This window comes from Coregonus clupeaformis, chromosome 6, assembly GCF_020615455.1.
Source record: "Coregonus clupeaformis isolate EN_2021a chromosome 6, ASM2061545v1, whole genome shotgun sequence".
In the NCBI taxonomy this organism is placed as follows: Eukaryota; Metazoa; Chordata; class Actinopteri; order Salmoniformes; family Salmonidae; genus Coregonus; species Coregonus clupeaformis.
Window position 1 is genome coordinate 39,321,817 of NC_059197.1, and position 21,013 is coordinate 39,342,829.

Genomic DNA, 21,013 nt, shown 5'->3' on the forward strand with positions numbered 1-21,013 from the left:
TCCAGATCTGCCTGTCCTCCACTGCAGACACAACCTCCTCCTCCTCCAGTAGTACTCTTTTGTATAGTAGTCATATCAAATGTAAAGGATATAAATAACCATACAATAAATCACGCACTGATCAATTACACACAGCTCTCTGATTTCATTAAAATAACACGTTTATTCCAGCTGTGATGAAATACAGTGGTCTCCTAGGGTTCTCAATGTTCACGTTCAGGATTAAAGTGCAGAATAGTTCACAGCTTGTGTACATCAAAAAATAAGACGTAAATAAAATTAACCATAATCCCTAAGATATCAAAATTAACGATGGAGAAATATGGAAAATATAAATATGATACAGAACAAGCGGAAAACCTCATCATAATAAAACAAAATATCTGCAATGATTTTAAATCCATTCATTATCATCAGGCTTGCACTTGAATTTTATTTGAAAAAACTGTTCAAACAAACGCGTTTCGAGTCGAGTCGTTGGCAAGGCTAGCTTTAAAACAAAGGCACAGCATATTGTTCAGCGGAAGGATCCTTTACAAAGAAGTGCTGCGGAAACATTCTCATCCATACATCCATACAAACGTGACAATGTTTGACAATAATGTGGCTTTGACAGACATGGTGATACATACGTACAAACATGGCAAAGTCCCATACATACTTCAATTGAATTCCCATTATGCCCATTGATAAACACAGAAAAATATGTGCATAAGAGAGAGATATTTTCGGTACTGATTTCATACATTGACAGGTAGGTAGAGGACTGCATGCTCATTGGAGGCTTATTGTACTACTGCGATTGTGGAGATTGAATAGGCCAGTAAGTATAGCCTTTTCACATTACTGAGCCGAACCGAGCCATGACAAGCCAAACGGATTTGTACTTCACTGGCCTTGTTTCGCATCCACCCTAGTTTCTGGAATCATTCTGGAAAGGAACATATCTAGCCAGCACTATATGGTTCAGCACAATAGAGTGAAAAGGGCACTGCACAAGTGCTCTCTTTTGATGACAGACTAACAGTGGTTTAACCCTCTCTGGACATTACAGTAAGGCGCAGTCAAGAAGACACATAACTTAATTCACAAAGGATCGGTCTATAGGCAGCAGACAGACCATTGTTATCTCATCCTCTCTGTAGCAAACTAGAATAATTTTTAATAACAACAACAAGGCTGAATAGTTTGGACATTTAGAAGGTAGGCCTGCGAGGCATTTCTTTTGAACCCCTCAAAGTTGCATGTACCATGTTTTTAAAATTGAGCATATGTCTGAAATGTGAACCAAGTTAGACACAGACATGCTATGACATTAGAGTTATCTAATAATCAATAATCAATACCTGCAGGCATCATAATGGCCACCTAACTCTGGTTTGCTACGAAGAAGGAAGAATTTACAATTGAATTGAAAGGCTCCATCAGTGACTTGCATTCATATTATCAACCGACATCATTTTAGTTCTTCATCACAAGTAATCCAAAATTGAAAGTGCAAATCAAAGTAATCAAATCTATACAAAAAGATTTCAGTCATTATATATAAAAAGAGATGCTGTGTTTTTTATTTATTTCGTCTTTTTTCCTGTCTCCTTTGTCTGTACACTCTTTCCTGACTCTTTCTTTCTTTCCCTTTTCCTTTCAATCACAATTTTTGTTTTAAAATGAAAAGAATAGCTTGGTTTTACAGCAGAAGTGATCGCAATAGCAAGTATACCATGCAGCTCATCTTCTAGTGCAAAGAGGGGGGAATAAAAAAATGTTGATGGAAAAAGAACACGCGTAAGAGAATGAGAGTGACAATGTGTTCGAGAGAAAGATTGACATACAGTGAAAGAGATTATTTTCAAGAGATTGTAGTATGCGATGCACAACGACAGACAGACATATAATATAGATATTATTTACAGCCAGCAGTTTGTGTGTAAACAGAGGGCCTCCCATAGGGAGCTCCATGTAGAGGAAACTAGGGTTGACTAGGTTTGTCTCCAGGACTGAGAGGATTGTGGTCAGACAGACACTTTGACATGACGGTCTGTCTGTCTCCAACACTTCCACGATACATCTATCCTGCTATGGATGACTAAAGAGCTCTATAGTAACAACTAACAAATCATCCTCAATTTCTTTTGAGAGGAATAAAGGGTAAATGTGGCTTGGCGTATAATACCAAACTACATAACCTTATTTTTAGGTGACTCTGTGTTGATTCTATTGTTATGATTATATTCAATTGAGGCCATGCCCACAGAGTAGTTATATCCGAGGTCATAGTCAGGGCACTCTCTGGAGTCACAACCAGATCAAAGGCTGCTGTAAACAAAATAACTTGATATGCAGAGAGGAGACGACAGGAGTAAATGGGACACATCATGTGAGAGTGCTTACACTTACAGTGAGGGTAGGTAGGGGTGAGCTAGGACCGTAAGATGCTGTCTTACTTCGTATTAACTTCCTAAAAGCCCCCTATCACTGTCTGTCACCATGGCAACCCGAGACAGGAAGTCATCATCCCTGTTGAAAGGTATCTGCTCCATATCAGCTACTACTGCCTAACTTTCCATTTTTTTCTTCTTCTCCTTAATTTCAACAGGTAGCCCAATAAAAATATGGCAATGTAGCATACGTTATAAGTATACAAAATATGTCTGTACATTTACAATATTTAAAACATTTACAATATGATAATATCACCGGCTATATACATTGGGTGGGATGAGTTTGAATACATGAGATTTCATCTCGACGTGACTGAGATAAGGAAAAAGAGAGTAATAAACTCAAATGAAATAGAAAAATGTACCAAAGGTATGAAATAAGTCAGTGATGCACAGTGAGAGAAGGAACACAGTTAGTCATGGACCATATGTTTGACACTACCAGGGACATCACTTTAAGAATGTGTCACAAATGGCACCCTATAGTGCACTACTTTGGTAATACCCTTTGAGACCTGGTCTTAAGTAGTGCACTATAAAGGGAACAGCATGCCATTTGGGACTCACATGTCACCAGTAGAGGGGGAGAGGAGGAGACAACAGACAAGGCTTACTGGACACAGACTGGGCTATTTACAGTCATGCAGTGTTTAAAAAGCTTTTTGTTTATGCTCAAAAGCTTTTGCTCGATTATATTCTACATCCGGACTGTGTGTGTGCGTCTCAACTTATGTGTTTTGTTTTATCCACATAAAAGGACCCTTTCTTTAGTATTTCAAAAAGCGGTTTTGATATCATAAAATCAAACCAAAGTCAGACATAGGAACACTTTTCAAACACGTTGCACAAATACTCTGGAGGAAGGACCCCTACCAATGAGGCTGAAGCATATTTTCTTATTTTCTGTTTTGGAGACGTCTAAATATGCTTGAACACCATCTCAATAAGATAAAGATTACATGAGTGATAACATGGATGATTTCACAGCTGGGATTGACTGATACTGCTAGCTAGCAGTTACCAGCCTGACATTCAGCTAAGGTACAGCAATCATCAGACTGAAGCTATGGTAGTGGTAATGTTAGTCTGAGTGAGTCTCCCTTGGTTGGAGTTGAATGAGTGCCTTTAGGCAAGGCTGGCTTTTCCCATCCTCATTTCCCCCTGAGTATACAGCCCATCGACAGCCCACTATCAGCCTATATGACCACTGTGACTGCTGTGGCATGAGGAGGTACGTACAGAGCTCCTGCCCCACCCCTGCCTGGACAATGCAATGCAACTACTCCATTACCAGAGGTACAGTAGGCTCTACTACCCTCCTCAATGACCACCATAACCCCCTCTCTCTGCCTACTCTCATGGGCTGAGACCAGCAGCATTCCTCTCTGTTACGGATCCCTTCTATTCCGGAGTCTCGGGGTGCGGGGGCAGGCCATTCTCGGACCGCATGGCAGTGCAAGCCATGGTGGGGGCGGTGTGGTTTCCCCAGAATGCTTTGTGTAGCGTGTCGAGCTCGGACACCACCGGCAGACGGATCTCCAGGTGCATCTTCAGGTTCTCCAGCCACTCCTCCAGCTTGGTGAAGGCGGGGCTACAGACAGAAGAGCCAATCAGTCTTAGGCTAGTGATGTCAACCTAGATCACATAAGTCAGTTACCATGGCAGTTATAGGACAGGAGACTTATAATAAACCAACACTCAACATGTATAGTATTATCAAACAATCAAAGTTAGAATACAGTTTACACTCATAAGTAACTTTATAGGCAAATACCTGGAAAAGTGTTCCTGTATACATAATCCGTGTACAGAAGGTAAAGTTTAATCTACACCCAAAGAATCGCACACAGCATGGTGATACATGACTCAGGTCAGTGTCAGACTCACCGTTTCTCAGCATCCAGGTCACAGCAGAGGGCAGCCATAGGGAAGAAGGCTGGGGGGCAGTCTGGAGGACAGAAGTGCTCTAAGAAGCCTGTCACATTCAGGCCAAAGTCATGGGCCCTGGGCAAGTAGTCTGGGTCTGCATTCACCCTACCGATGATCTGGAGGAGAGAGAGAGAGAGAGAGAGAGAGCCGAGGAGAGCGAGGCGAGAGAGCAGAGAGAGAGAGAGAGGCGAAGGCGAGAGAGAGAGCGAGAGGCAGAGAGCGAAGAGAGAGAGAGAGAGAGAGAGAGAGAGAGAGAGGGAGAGAGAGAGAGAGGTTTACAGTAAGGAAAGGGTGAAAGGCGCTGTTGTATAAGCTAGAGCAACAACCTCAGACATGTTATAACACCAGTTATGAAGCTGGATCATTAGTCATAAACTGATATCAGATATCACGACTGCTTGCCAGATTCTCATTTAAACCTACAGATGTAGGATCTTAATTTGATTACTCTTTCGTTTCATGCACCGTAGGAAATGCAATTGAGTTTTGTGATTTACATATATTAACTGAAAACCCACACTAACAGACAGTTATATTAACAGTATTGCACATTCCATGTAGCCTGCTTTTGGCCAGCTAATGGCCTAACCACCAATCAAGCAACATTATGGACTAAACGTTCAAATCCTGTTGCTTTAGGATTATTTTGCTGTGACAATATACACTACCATTCAAAAGTTTGGGGTCACTTAGACATTTCCTTGTTTTCGAAAGAAAAGCCATTTTATTGTCCATTAAAATAACATCAAATTGATCAGAAATACAGTGTAGACATTGTTAGTGTTGTAAATGGCTATTGTAGCTGGAAACGGCTGATTTTTAATGGAATATCTACATAGGCGTACAGAGGCCCATTATCAGCAACCATCAGTCCTGTGTTCCAATGGCACGTTGTGTTTGCTAATCCAAGGTTATCATTTTAAAAGCCTAATTGATCATTAGAAAACCCTTTTGCAATTATGTTAGCACAGCTGAAAACTGTTGTGCTGATTAAATAACCAATAAAACTGGCCTTCTTGAGACTAGTTGAGTATCTGGAGCATCAGCAATTGTGGGTTCGATTACAGGCTCATAATGGCCAGAAACAAAGAACTTTCTTCTTAAACTCGTCAGTCTATTCTTGTTCTGAGAAATGAAGGCTATTCCATGCAAGAAATTGCCAAGAAACTGAATATCTTGTACAATGCTGTGTACTACTCCCTTCACAGAACAGCGCAAACTGGCTCTAACCAGAATAGAAAGATGAGTGGGAGGCCCCGGTGCACCACTGAGCAAGAGGACAAATACATGTCTAGTTTGAGAAACAGATGCCTCACAGGTCCTCAACTGGCAGCTTCATTAAATAGTACCCGCAAAACACCAGTCTCAACGTCAACAGTGAAGAGGCGACTCCGGGATGCTGACTTTCTAGACAGAGTTGCAAAGAAAAAGCCATATCTCAGACTGGCCAATAAAAATAAAAGATTAAGATGGGCAGTCTGAGATATGGCTTTTTCTTTGCAACTCTGCCTAGAAGGTCAAATTAGACACTCTAATGTATTTGTCCTCTTGCTGAGTTGTGCACTGGGGCCTCCCACTCCTCTTTCTATTCTGGTTGGAGCCAGTTTGCGCTGTTCTGTGAAGGGAGTAGTACACAGCGTTGTACGAGATCTTCAGTTTCTTGGCAATTTCTCGCATGGAATATCCTTCATTTCTCAGAACAAGAATAGACTGACGAGTTTTCTAATGATCAATTAGCCTTTTAAAATGATAAACTTGGATTAGCAAATACAACGTGCCATTGGAACACAGGACTGATGGTTGCTGATAATGGGCCTCTGTACGCCTATGTAGATATTCCATAAAAAATCTGCCGTTTCCAGCTACAATAGCCATTTACAACATTAACAATGTCTACACTGTATTTCTGATCAATTTGATGTTATTTTAATGGACAAAAAAAATGCTTTTCTTTCAAAAAACAAGGACATTTCTAAGTGACCCCAAACTTTTGAACGGTAGTGTAGGTCAAATTAAGATCCTACATATGTACATCTGACTTATTGTTCTGAGACTCCAGGCCCAGGGGAAAGGCAGTCCCCAATAACAGAGTATAACAAGCATAGAGGGTATGCCCAATGGGACCCAAGGGACCACCAAACAAAACCAGATCAGCTAGCTAGACCACAGGCAGCCCCTGTCCCTGTCAGTCACCCACCACATAAAGAGAACTTCCCCTCTGTAATCCTGCCTCTGTAGAGTCCCTGGCTAATGACGTCCATGTGGAGATAGACTCACTGCATCTCTCACTGCAGCGTTATTTTAATGTTTTAACAGAGCAGTTCAGCCCATTGCTGCTGGGATCAACCCTAATGGTTACCATGCTGCTTGGTTGGTCTCTCGCTCTCCTTCTCTCTCTCTCTCTCTCTCTCTCTATCTCTCTATCTACTTTAAGATCACTCAAAAGGATTTAATGAGGAACATGAATACTTTTGACTATTTTACTTTCTCAGCAGCAGGGATTGTTTCCATATTCTGCTGTCAGGTGCACTCACCTCACAAAGCATGATCCCGAAGGAAAAGATGTCCACCTTCTCATCGTAGCTTTTCCCTGTGAGAGAAGACATTCCAAGTAAATCATGAGGCTATTGGTTTCAGAGTACTGACATAATGTATTACAGTATGTGGTGTTGAAACAACTGAAGAATTCACATTTTTCTGTTTAAAACCCATATGGTTGAGTCATTCGATTTAAGTGCAATTCAAGAAATGGTGGTTAAAACAGGTCGACCCTGAACACACACACACACCGCACACATGCACGCACGCACGCACACACGTCTACACACCCACATACCGTGGATCATCTCCGGGGCCATCCAGTAGGGGTTGCCCACTACAGTGTATCTCTTCCTGCGGTCAGGCTTCTTCTGCAGGAGACTCTTGTCCTGGATCTTGTCTTCCACCATCAGCCGAGCCAGCCCAAAGTCTGCCACCACAACACTGTTATTCTACAGGGAGACAAAGGGGACAAACAGAGCAGACAGAGTTACATCTAGTACAACACAATACTAACAACACCAGCCCAAAGTCTGCCACCACCACACTGTTATTCTACAGGGAGACAGAGGACACACAGACAGTCACATCTACCGCATCACAATATTTAGAATCCCAAACACACTGCAAACCTACCTACAAGACTATACATCTTACCATAGACATAAAGAAACATGCCAGATAGAGAGCACACAACATAGAGGAATAAAGAGAGTGAATACTATGACTGTTGACTTTGAGAGGTACAAACACTACTGTACAGTACTTTACCCTAACAAAGGACTCTCTGTGTCTAATGTCAATAAATCTCCATTGTCAAATCTCTCTCAATGAGAGACAAACCTGTATGTGATCTAGACATACAGGTGCAAACTCTTAATCCTCAAAGAAAACACACACCCTTTAGAGAGAACACACCTCACATCTCTGTACTCACCTCTCTGACAAGACAGTTGTATGAGTTCAGGTCCCGGTGGATTATGTTCATGGAATGCAGATATGACTGGAAGACAGAGAGAAAGAGAGAGGGATGGAGAGAGAGAGAGAGAGAGAGAGAGAGTGAAAGAAAGAAAGAAAACAAGAGTTAGGTATTAAGCCTAAATCTCAAACCAGTGCCTAGTGGAACAAATGTGCATTGTTGTTGCTTCTTCTCTCAAACCCTTGGCAGAGTATAGCCTTTGTACATTCACTAATCTACAGTCATGTGCTACATTCCTCACTGTAAACCCAAATCAAAGGCAACACACTATGACTACCCATGATGCCCTAATCCAGAAGGAATTCAAGCTGTAATTTTCATATAGGGAAAATATGCTACACATGTGACCAACACTGCTGTTACACTTCCTCTAGATCTCCACTGGAGGGCAGTGTGAGCATGGTTAGTTTGACTGCACTGTGTCTGCTATTCTACATTTACATTTACATTTTAGTCATTTAGCAGACGCTCTTATCCAGAGCGACTTACAGTTAGTGAATACATTTTTTTTTTATACTGGCCCCCCGTGGGAATCGAACCCACAACCCTGGCGTTGCAAACGCCATGCTCTATCAACTGGGCTACATCCCTGCTGGCCATTCCCTCCCCTACCCTGGACGACGCTGGGCCAATTGTGCGCCGCCCATGAGTCTCCCGGTCGCGGCCGGCGGCGACAGAGCCTGGATTCTATTCACCACAAGTGTGCCACAGTTTCTCTGATTGCAGCAGTGAACCCTGGTGCCCTGGTCCTGAAAAGACCCACAGTGTACACTGGCTTCTGATCTGTTTTTGGTTTCATTCTAGAGACATTCTAAACATTCTATTACATTCTATTAGGCAGGGATCATTCACTCACCATCCCTGCAGCGATGTCCTTAGCAAAGCTCACTCTCTGATTCCACGGGTAGTTGGTGTCCTGTTAGTAAGACAAACCAAGGATCTTTCACAGAACATAAACACCAGTGATTAAAATTAAAGAGAGGCTCCCTAATCCTAATCCTGTATCCTCTGATAACTCTGAGACACAATGTACAACACGCAACTATGCACTCATGGGGACACACAGCCAACCAACCGCACACACACAAGCTGGTGCAGTGGCACACCCATACAGAAGTGCACGCAACAAAGTATTAAAATCCCACACAGACAGACACACACACACACACACAAACACACCACCGTTACCATTTTCTTGATGATCTCCCTCAGGGTGCCTCCTTTGATGTACTCTGCGATAAAGTTGAGTCTCTTGTCTTTGTAGAGGACACCTATGAACTTCAGCACGTTGGGGTGCTCCAGACAACGCATCACCTTCACCTGGAGAGGGAGGAGGGTACACATTTTAAGGCTTGGAAGATACTTTTGGTTTAAATGTGGGACCTGATAGTTATTGAACCCCTATTTAGAGCTACAGGCCAGGAGCTGTCCTAGGCCTGACTCCTCATAAAGACTAATCATCTAGGAGCTGGGGGGAGTGGTTGTGTTGTGTGGGTTTAGTAAAGGTAGTAGTTAGTTTGATGAACTGGGTAGGTAGCTACATAATTAGTGAAAGACCTCCTTGTCTCCCGCCCTGAGGGTCTCTGTGAGATGGACATTCCTCCTTCCAGACTTTGATTTTAGTCTATAACCATTTCCTCCTGGTCTAACACATATAAGATGTCTCCTCTCCTGTCATTAACTTGACATAATTGAAAACAAGAAAGAGGAGTAATACGTGGTTATTACAGCTTCCCAAAGAGAGAAAAACTGATTAGGTCCTAAAGGAGGTAAACATTACATAAGCTACTCTGCAGTCAGGGGAAGGGAGGAAACCCTTTGAAGGCTTTGATATAAAATGGCCACCAAGGCCCAAAAGGCCAACGGTTTTAAAAAGGACTACCATGTCTCTACCATGGCCAGACTCCAATCCATCAAACAAGTTCAAAACGTCTTGAATTTAGGAACTCAGGAAACCATTCCCAAGGCGATGTTTGTGTTGTGTATGATTTGTTTGCGAGAGAGCTGAGCCCTTCCTTTGTAATTGGAGTGTTATGCAGGCAGGGCACTAATAAAAACAGTTATAAGACAAACCTCAGTCTGCATTCTTCTAGCTGTTTGTTGGTTTATTGGTGGGCGGTCGTGGCCTGTTGTTTTAACTGCTTACAGAGTTATTAAAGGGACTATGGGTGTTAACTTGCACACCTCAGTGTTCACACACTGTTTCCTGAAGAGGAGAGTAGAATGCAGGGTAGAATAGTGTATTTGTGTGGGTGTGTGCGAGCGTGCATTTGATTGTCGATGTGAGTGTCTGTGTATCTGGGAGGGATGCGGCAAAGGGTGTATACCTGTGTATACCTCTAATGACTATCTGTCCACCCCTCACAGCTTAATTAGGGTGGGGTACTTTTTACGAGGTGTAGGGGTGTGTTTGACTGTCATCTAAACATGACATTCAGAGCTTGATAAACTACACTCTGTGGTAAACCTAGACCAGCAGTGTTAACAATAGTGGCCAGGGTTGGAAACATGGTCTGTGATCCCTGTCACCAAAGCATTGTTCTTGACGATACATGTTCTGTAGATACGTAGCACAGGATTGTACTGTTCTTAGAAGTGGGAGCACAGAGTTTGTCATTACCTGTGGTGATTCAAATCACTGGAGTAAGGGAAAGAGATGGATGGTGTGCCTTCATAAACCTTTAATATAAGGCCTATCTAAAATCTTCTGAAATCATTCATGAGCAAATTGAATTTAGAACCTCAATGTATCTCCTGAATTGACCCCTTTGAATCCTGATGGTGACACATCAACAAAGGCAAAATAAGTCAAGGGTCAAATAGAGTGATGTCACCCACCTCTTTTAGGAATGTCCTCTGTGTCTCGTCATCAAAACGAATCAGCTCCTTCATCACCATCACCTCCCCTGTCTCTCTGTGGGTCACCTGCAGAAACACACACACCGTGATGTCATCAGCATGCGCCACAGGGCATGGGGGCAGGCACTTTCCGTTCAAAGCTAATTTCATCCCAACAGGTAAACTTTGGGAATCTCTAAACTGTTAAGGAATAAACACCCTGGATATATGTCATCCCCCTCTCAAAGCGGATATTTGCTCCATGCTTGAGTGCATCTTCCAAGCAGCAGATGCACACATATAGGCTACTGTACTTTCTGGTTTCATCCGAGGCCATTCTGTAAAGCATTTCAATGCTGCCATCTTCTGGAACTTTTGAACACAGAATATATTGCTCCTACACAGTAACATTTGACACACATTCAGTAGTGTGAAGTGGGATTTTTAAGGTGTTGGAATTGTCCCCCAAAATTAGTTGCTTTTCCATGGTCATGTTTAACAGAGAGGACAGTTGATCAGACAATGGCCACTTCATACCCAAGTCTTCAGTCAACAAATGAAAGCCAGAATGTGTGGAGGTTGGTGTGTTTACCTTGATGGCCTGTCCAAAGCAGCCTTTTCCCAGCACCTCTCCATGGATGAGGTCTGAGGGCCGGAAGATCCGGTGCATGCGACTGTTGGAGACGACGCGCAGCGACTCGGAGCGGTTAATGTCCTTCCTCTGAGAGAGAGGGGACGCTGAATTACTTGAGCACGGAGACTTATCAATACTGTAGCTCCGCCTGGAGAGAGAGGGGAGAGAGGGGAGAGAGTAAAAAGAGAGAGACGGAGAAAGAGAGAGGGAGAGAGATAAAAGAGGGAGTGAGAGGTGGAGATGGAGAAAGATGGAACAGGTGAGAAAAATAAATCATCAGTCTTACGGTATCACTGATGCGCATCCATATTGCCCTTCACAGTGTTAAATGATGCTGCCAACCCTGTCATAAGGCATCAGTCTAGCAGCTATTACCGTTATAGACTAATTAGGAAATTGGAGCGACAGCGTGACTGCAGTTAGACATGTAATTGCTCATCCATTTCACTGAAGAACTGAAATAATGTAATGCAGGGTTGCCCAACCCTGTTCCTGGAGGGCTACCCTCCTGTAGGTTTTCCCTCCAACCCCAGGTGTTACTAACCTGATTCATCTTATCAACCTGCTAATTATTAGAATCAGGTGTGCTAGATTAGGGTTGGAGCAAAAACCTACAGGACGGTAGCTCTCCAGGAACAGGGTTCGGCAGTCCTGATGTAATGTATGTCAGCCCACGCATTTGCACCAATAAAATGTAATTAATGTAGGCCAATTATATATGTCTAAAATGTGTTTAGTACACATTGAATGCGTTTATTTATGTATACATTTCATTTAGCTGAAGATTTCATATAAATCTGTATTTTGTCGCGTATTTCTTTCATTTTCTATCCTATTCATACTGTATTTGAAATAAACCAAAACACCATGACTACAACAGCCTGTATTTGTGCGTCTGTAAATGTCACTGAGATTAGTCCTTACGTGATCATGCGTGAGCGCAGGTTGTTGATGTCTGGGTGTGGGGGTTGGGTGATAGGGAGGATGGGGCTGGGACCGTCAGACAGAGGAGTGGTCAGGGGTCCGGCCACCGTCTCCCCCTCTGAACCCCCCTGGTCGTGGGGGTCGTGCTCTATGGTCAGCTGGAGCAGACGACTGGTCTCCTGGATGAGCAGGTCAATCTAGTGGAGCGGAGGAAAAAAATGATCAGTTTAGCATTAGCATGTAGCATAACATGTAGAATCTAGCATAGCAAATAGCATAGCATGTAGCATGGCTAAGAGTGTTAATGTTTTGCTGGAGTGAATGAGATTGCCTCCTAGTGTCTACCAACTCCATGTTCTGATGCAGCAGATTAAACATGAGTAAGGACTTAAACTTGGATCTTGTAACAACCAGCCTTGAATTTCATTAACATCTCACTAATATCAATGTCATTGATGTCTATCAGCAACACAGGTAGAAGAGATGTCAGTTAGGTTACTTCATCGAGAGGAACATTCCTGATGGGTGTTCCGTTGATCTCCAGGATCCGGTCTCCGACATGTATGGAGTTCTTGATAACTGGACTGATCAACTCAGAGTCCACCCTGGAGAAGGAATGAGAGAACAGCAATAAGCAGCTGGACAAAGATTAACCTCGATATCCATCTTTCTCCCATTACATTAGCCGAGTGATTACATCATAAGTCTAGGAAGTATGACAGTGTGAGACTTTAGAAAATCTAACATGTACAGAATGGTATACTGGTCCACTGGAAAGATAAAAGACCAGACTGAGTATATACTGCTAGATCCTTTCCATCCCTTTTGTTGTACAAGGACATGGGTATAGTATTTAATCTACACTGGATTTAAATAACAAAGTCCTCACTTTCCCTCACTTCCATTCTGTGCCTTTCTCTGACTTCCATGTCTCCCGTTCAGTCATCTCCCATCCTTCTGTTAGCCTCCCCATCCATCCCCCTCTCCCTCTCCATCCATCCCCCCTCCCTCCCTCCCCCACCCCATCCCTCCCTTGGTGTATTTATTACAATTCTATTCAATATTTAATTAAACCAGGAAGTCCCACTGAGATAAGGAATAATCTTTTCCATCTCTCGCTCCCTCTCTCTCTCTCCCTATCCCTCCATATCTCCACCCTCCCATCGCCTACCTGCCCCCCTCTCTCTCCCTCCATCCCTCCTACCCCCTCACCCTTCCTCTATACTCACTGTGACACCCTGACAGTGTGTTCGGGGCCGTAGCCGTTGGGGCTGAGAGGGCTGAGAGGCTGGTCGATGGCGACTGAGATCCCTCTCCGCCCGTCTGTGGAGGCTGGGATGGACACCAGGGTCACCGTGTGGGGGATCCTGGAGCATGGTGAGTCTGGCAGGGACACCGGCGTCACGATGGTCTGGTAGTAACAGTGGCCACTGCGGAGGGAGAAGGGGCAGATATGCAGGGGGAGGTCAGCATAGATAGAACAGACAAGTGTACAAATATACGTAATGCAATATTAATACAGAGAAATAGGAATGCAAATGTAATTTGTTCTTATACACAATGGAATTTACACATATTACACTTTTTATTTTGACATACACTACCAGGCCAGTTTTATTGCTTCTTTAATCAGCACAACAGTTTTCAGCTGTGCTAACATAATTGCAAAAGGGTTTTCTAATGATCAATTAGGCTTTTAAAATGATAAATTTGGATTAGCAAACACAACGTGCCATTGGAACACAGGACTGATGGTTACTGATAATGGGCCTCTGTACGCCTATGTAGATATTCCATAAAAAATCAGCCGTTTCCATCTACAATAGCCATTTACAACATTAACTCTGTCTACACTGTATTTCTGATCAATTTGATGTTATTTTAATGGACAAAAAAATTGCTTTTCTTTCAAAAACAAGGACATTTTTAAGTGACCCCAAACTTTTGAACGGTAGTGTAAGTGTCCATTTAAATTTGTGTGTGCATCACCTGATAGAATGAAATAATATTCTAACATTGTGCCAGAATGTCAAGTGGTAGAATAATAATCTAGTCAACCTCCCATCACACACACACTGACACTTCCATTAAGAGCTAACAGGACAATGACTTCTTTGTATTTCAACATCCCTTCATCCTCCTCGTGTCAGTGTGTGTGTGTGTGTCATACAGTACCCCCTTCCTCACCTCATGTCCGTTGCTTCTCTATCCACCACTACTGTTATTTCCACATTTCTATTTCTGCTTCAGGCTACAGTGGCCAGGCTGCACAGCACTGGTGTTACTGTAATAACATTCTGAACAAATTACAACCTCTCGTCTCGAAGACAAATAATGACCTTCCCTTGAGTCTGCTAAACCTCTACACCCTACTCCCTATTAGCACTGACTGAAATGTATGAAGACCATTTTATAAATAAAGTTTTTATGATCACTATAATGTACCAGTATAGTTTAGACCTCTCCACCAGTGCGTAGGTGTCTCCGTCTCCAATGAAGGCTCTGCAGTTCAGACAGGTGAAGCATTCTGGGTGGTACTTCTGTTCCCCTGCGACCTAGAAGACACACGCAGAGTGAAGGTTAGGGTAGGATTCCTAGGTAGGGTTAAGAGTCAGCTAAACTACTTTTATTTCATCCTTTATTTCAGCAGGTCGGTCAATTGCAAACCAAATTATTATCTTGCAATGACCACCTGTCTGACCAAGAGGGAAAAGCAAGGCCAAGAGAAATCTAAGAAAAAACACAATGACAGGTCAGACGTTAAACAAAGCAAAGAGAAGGTACTACAAATCTACAATAAGTTCACTACTTGTTCAGGTCAGCAGATGCATCACATCGCAATAACAGCAACAAACGGATGCAGGTTAACCAGTGCAAGTAGGGCTAGATTGCTGTGGCTGGTATCAGTGTTATTAGCTTCAGGCTGGTTTCTATCTAGCTCAATCCAATCACTGGCAGAAGCAGGGAGCTGAGAATTGAATTACAGCCCAAAACAGCAGAACCAGTTAAATTACCTTAAATGCAAATGGACAACATCCGTGGTTGGATAGAGCTAATCAGTGCTTTACTTAAACAAGAACCTGGTGACCTTGTAGCTCCTCAGAGACAGAGGTTGAAGATCTGATTAGACATCTCCCCCCCTCTCTATTTATTATCTTTCCTCTCTCTCATAGTCTCTCTCTCTTTCTTACCCATTTCCTTCTCTCTCCCTTGCTCTTTCTCTCTCATTTTCTGCTCTGATCAGCAGAGGGTTGGGTTTGAGGTGGGTGTGGTAGGCACTCAAGAGCTGCAATGATCTGCAATTCAAATTTCAGTGAGGGGGAGTTTTCAGTCCTCAGGGATGTGAGAGATGGGGGGAATACTGAACAAAGAAGAGTAATCTATGAAATATGAGAAAAAATAGAATAAGAAAATACTGCTCTTATGAGTTTGGAAAATACTTGCATTTCACCCCCCCCCTGCTGAGCCCTTCTCGAGGCTTCCACTGCTGCAAGCCTCATAAAAATGAAAGTGTGGCACTAGCAATTCCCTTTAAGAGTGGCACAGTGCTTTTAAATGGTCGATAATATAGATAAAACCATTTTTTAAAAAGACAGCCCTATGTCTGCCCCGCCCCCCAGGGAGCGTTCACATGGAAACCAGAGAACCCACACAGAGAGAGTACCCTCAGGCTGCTTGGAGGAAGTCATTGGTACAAATTAATGAATTAATCAATAATAAGTAATTAACACGAGCAGCTCATCCCAGCCACAGGAAAAACGATTTTTGACTGTCTGAGCATCTACTGATGCACAAAGGAATGGAGAGAGAGAGAGAGAGAGCGACAGGGCGAGAGCACGCGAGAGAGAGAGAGAGAGAATAAAAAGAACGAGAGAGAGATACATGGGTTGACTCCCTGATCTATGTTTGTACCTTTTTAACCCTGATTGTTCATGTTAACAACAGAGCAGAGGGACTCAGAGCGAATGAGAAGAGAGAGAGGAGAGAAGGTAATGACTGTGTAATTGGCTTCCATTTGAGCTCTGGAGCAGACGGAACACGGAATTAGTTGGTAAAGAAAAGCAGCCTCAAGGGCTTGGTGAGTAACAGTCATTGTGTTTTGGAGTGGAGTAGGGAGGGTAAAACAATGATAAGAGGCTGACATCTTTATGTCAGTTATGATCACAGTGTGTGTAAACACCACACCACAGGGACTCAGAGGGAGGGAGATTAGATTATAATTATAGATACATTCGAGTGTGTGCCGTGTTGAGATTGAAGTACAATGAATGATGAAAGATAGGGGTCAAAATGTCTTCTATAGAGTAAAGTCAAATAGTAGAATATGCATGTAAGCGTGTGTGTGAGTGAGTGAGTGAGTGAGTGAGTGAGTCAGTGAGTGTGTGTGTGTGTGTGTGTGTGTGTGTGTGTGTGTGTGTGTGTGTGTGTGTGTGTGTGCCTGTACAGCAAATTGGCCAGTGTTACCTAGTGTTGATTTTTCAGTGTAGCATTTCTAGTGGTGATTCAGGTGTTAAATTAACTCTGTAAGTGAACCCCAGTGTTGGTGCTAATAACCAGTGTTAAACCAAAACCACACCCATCATGAGAATATTTCCCAGCATGCTCTATTGCAGAATTGTTTGTTTCAATATCTATGTTTTTGCATGTACATTGATTGATTAATTAATCTTATGCGACTCAAATATAATGAACATACATTTTTCTAAACTAATCCAATCTGTTACTTTATTGCACCAGTTATTGAAATGGTTGTTCTAGTTTAGATGGTTTAGGTAGTCTCATATCTTATTCTTCCCAACCCGGCAGTCATTCTGAATGCAGGTTGCGGCTGAATAAAAATGTCAAATGTTGGATATCCCCACTCTGGTTGGATTCCAAAAGGAACTACACATCACTTTGCAAGCCATCATAATGTGACTTGCAGGCCTGAAAACCATGAGTTTTAGGCCACTCTCTGCATAGGGTAAAACTAGGCCTTCAAAATAAGGCCTTATTATATAATTGTTGTATTGTGTTAAATAATACATTTTTTATGATAACATATTCAGTTAGGATCTCACTTGGTGAAGGCCACTTGACTGAAAATGGATGAAATCAACAACCATGTCTTTGTCATTAACAAATACAGTCATGGGTGTTAACGCTACAATTCACTTGAAAGGCACTCTGGGTAATATGCAAATAAGGCTTTACACTAAGCAGTGTGTTAATTTAACACTGAAATGTGTGGACCTGTATAGACCCTGGACCAGTGTTAAATGTAACACTGTCAGTGTTGATTTAACACTGTAGATTTTTCTGTGTGTGTGTGTGTGCGTGCATATGTGCATGGGTGTGTGTGTGTGTGTGTGTGTGTGGCAGGCAGTGGCCAGTCTCAGGTGTGAGCCCCCGAGGGGAGGAGAGGAAGGACAGCTGGACGTAGAGGAAGAGACAGTGTGACGCCTACACTCTGACACTGTGGCTGCTGCCATTTGTCGACCCCCGCCCCCCTCTTTCCTACACACTCCACCCCACACACACACTTCTCTCCAACCACATCTGACAACTGACAGCTGCTGCACACGCACAAAGAAAATACTCCTACTTCAAAAGCCTGAGGGACAGAGCAGAAAGAGAGAGAGCGAGAGAGAGCGAGAGAGGAAAAGGGAGAGAGAGAGAAAGAAAAGATAGAGAAGCTAACAATAACCCTGTATGTCTCTCATAGGTGGAAAGTTCTATTACCTTTCTCTCACTGATAATTTAGTTAGTTCATTCACAATTACTCAGATTGAAACTATGTAGCATGAGAAATCTGCCCAAAAAGTTGGTTAAAAATTTCAATTTACAAATGAACATACTGTAACTACCCACAGCTCTCTCTCTCTCTCTCTCTCTCTCTCTCTCTCTCTCTCTCTCTCTCTCTCTCTCTCTCTCTCTCTCTCTCTCTCTCTCTCTCTCTCTCTCTCTCTCTCTCTCTCTCTCTCTCTCTCTCTCTCTCTCTCTCTCTCTCTCTCTCTCTCTCTCTCTCTCTCTCTCAATGTGGCTGGGTCATGTGGCACACACAAGACCTCTGTGACAACAATCCAAATCATCAGCACATTTCCTTTGGGAAGAGTGAGGGGGATGGACAGTACCCAGGAAGAACTGGGTCAGGTCGCCATGGAGAAGCATCTGGAAACAGTGTGTGGGGCTGTTACCATGGTGAGCTGGAGGGAGTCAGTCACATATTAATCATGATCCTATAATGAACACTGCACCAGCTGGGGACTTGTGATGAGAAATGCAACTCATCTGGAAATAGAAAGCAGGAACTTGCCTGAAACTACTCATATATACAACCAGGCAAATCTTTAAATTAGCTTTGTCCAATAACTCATCTCTCTTGTTCCTCTTCCTACACTGTAAATCAAATCATTGCAAATCAAATCATTGGGGCGGCAGGTAGCTTAGTGGTTAAGAGCGTTGTGCCAGTAACTGAAAGGTCGCTGGTTCTAATCCCTGAACTGACTAGGTGAAAAATCTGTCGATGTGCCCTTGAGCAAGGCACTTAACCCTAATTGGTCCTGTAAGTCGCTCTGGATAAGAGCGTCTGCTAAATGACTAAAATGTAAATGTAAATAGTATTTCCTTGAGGCCTCTCTCAAAGCACAAGTGATAATGCAAATGAGTTCGCACTAGTGTAATAAACTGTGAGTTCTGTTACACAAGAATGAGGAAATACCCCTGGTGATATTATGATGAGACAGCCATTGAGAAGCTGTCATTTCAGTACTTAAATGTGTCATTAAAGTTTCAACTTTAAGTGTTTGTCGACCCAAACGTTATTATGATAAATTGGGAGGCTAATCCGTTTAGTGGTGGGTGTGTTATCAGACAACCTGTGGAATGTGTATGGCCCCTGTTGGACCATTCAGAGGTATTTATGACCCTCTGATGTCACAATGACACTCTCAGGTTCTCTAGTGTAAACAACAGATGAGGGGGGGTTGTTAGGGAAGTTAGGGAGTCTCCATATTGAGCTTATGCCAGTTTCAGTTCACAAAACTATTGCATCACTTTCATTTTTTTTAGGATTAATTCTAAAAAGTTTAGTCCAACCATGTAAACTACGTGAATTGGAGCCAATGCTACAGTATATTCTAATATCCATACTAGCATACCACTTAGAATGCTTGCCCATTTCCCACTACATTGCTTACTAGTGTGGTGGATATTGGAACTTTAGCCGGTTGTTTACTTTTGTTTCCTTTATTGACTTCCAGTTATACTGATGCATTGTGGGCCTGTGGAGGGCCTTGCCGATATAGTAATATGGATCATGTGAGGAGAGTCATGGGGACTATAAACACTAGCAACATAGGGTATGACTCCTTACATCAGTTAGCCCAATATAAACACTACACACGCACGCACACAGTCACACACACGCACGCGCACACGTTGTCGGTTAAACTGATATTAACACACACCGCCATGACTTCACTAACCCATCCTCAGGCAGGATGAATCTATAACAGTGACCTAATCCTAACACACAGCACCATGATGTGATACAGAGCTGGCACAGAGGGGATCCGGTTGGTGTAACTAACCACATTATGGGAGACCTGGAGATGATTAGCTATTCCAGTGACCTATTGAGGTTAAATGGAACTGTTGCAATAGTTTAGCCCAGGGCTTGCCAACCTTTTCTGTTTTTGAGGCCTTCTGAGACTGCCAAGTACACATAAAACCAATAAACCACCATCAAGAATTCACACAAGAACTATGACAGAAAACGAGTACTTTTCATTTTAGACAAGCTGATGTTGACATCAGGAATTTATTACATCAGCAGCACATTCAGCAGGTAACAGATACTCGTGTTACCCCCATGAGAGTGAATTCTAGGTCAAATTCCAAAAACGCTTCATGGGGGATTCCAAATTCCAAAGTCATTTGGGTCATGCATGCTGAGGTGCTTGGGGATCAGGATCAGTCAAATCTCCATACAACAGATGGATAGAACGTCTATAATATAGAAACCTGCATTTAAATGAATTCATCAAGCAATGAAATATGTCTTTTCAATTTCCAAACCAAAACCTAAACTGTGGAGAGAAGAGAAGTGGAGCATGGCCTGGATCTTGAGTAGGAAGAGGACATCACCTCTATCCTATCCACACACTCTCAGAAAAAAGGGTTACAAAAGTGTTCTTCGGCTGTCCCCATAGGAGAACCCTTTTAGGTTCCAGGTAGAACCCTTTTTGGTTTCTGACTCCGACTCATTTAGAATGAATAAACGGGGCAAATATGATTAGACCAGACCAAGTGGCAGAAACAGCACCCAGCAACCGCAAACAGGGCTAGAATTCATGCCTGTTCACTGGAAAACCCCTGTCTACCACTTAGCCAACAGCATGTTAAGGCCATGCTGTAGCATCAATAGCATCATGATGAGCCACAGCTGCTTTAGCACTGCTGTTAATGGAATCAGCATGATGCCTCATGGTCAGTCAATGAAGCTTTGAGTTACATCTGATAGGTGGACATCCGGTAGAGGCACAGAGAAACCACTGTACTGTCTATACGGTGTGTGTGTGTGTACACGTGTGTGTGGTAACTGTAAGTTGCTATGGATAATAGCGTCTGCTAAATGACTAAAATGTAAATGTAAATGTTGCGTGTGTGTTTATACTGTGCATATGTACAGTGCAGGGCTGCAGTCATCTCAGCATTACTATCAATCTTTAACAAGCCTAGCCTACTGTA

The 21,013-nt window shown here is 42.8% G+C and overlaps 1 protein-coding gene across 5 annotated transcripts in view; it reads right to left on the reverse strand.

The window, feature by feature from the left end:
• Positions 1–143: 143 nt before the first annotated feature.
• LOC121567914 (LIM domain kinase 1-like) overlaps positions 144–21,013 on the reverse strand; it is a 96,605-nt gene continuing 75,735 nt past the window's right edge. For all 5 annotated transcript variants that reach the window (XM_041878298.1, XM_041878299.2, XM_041878302.2 and 2 more), the window contains 13 exons: positions 14,729–14,838; positions 13,513–13,713; positions 12,783–12,888; positions 12,284–12,480; positions 11,318–11,507; positions 10,726–10,812; positions 9,076–9,207; positions 8,744–8,803; positions 7,846–7,911; positions 7,207–7,360; positions 6,905–6,960; positions 4,329–4,486; positions 144–4,032 (listed from right to left, as the gene is read on the reverse strand). In XM_041878298.1, the coding sequence (XP_041734232.1) occupies positions 3,843–4,032; positions 4,329–4,486; positions 6,905–6,960; positions 7,207–7,360; positions 7,846–7,911; positions 8,744–8,803; positions 9,076–9,207; positions 10,726–10,812; positions 11,318–11,507; positions 12,284–12,480; positions 12,783–12,888; positions 13,513–13,713; positions 14,729–14,838 (1,707 nt within the window). In that variant the 3' untranslated portion in view covers positions 144–3,842. The remainder of the gene's footprint in view (positions 4,033–4,328; positions 4,487–6,904; positions 6,961–7,206; positions 7,361–7,845; positions 7,912–8,743; positions 8,804–9,075; positions 9,208–10,725; positions 10,813–11,317; positions 11,508–12,283; positions 12,481–12,782; positions 12,889–13,512; positions 13,714–14,728; positions 14,839–21,013) is intronic.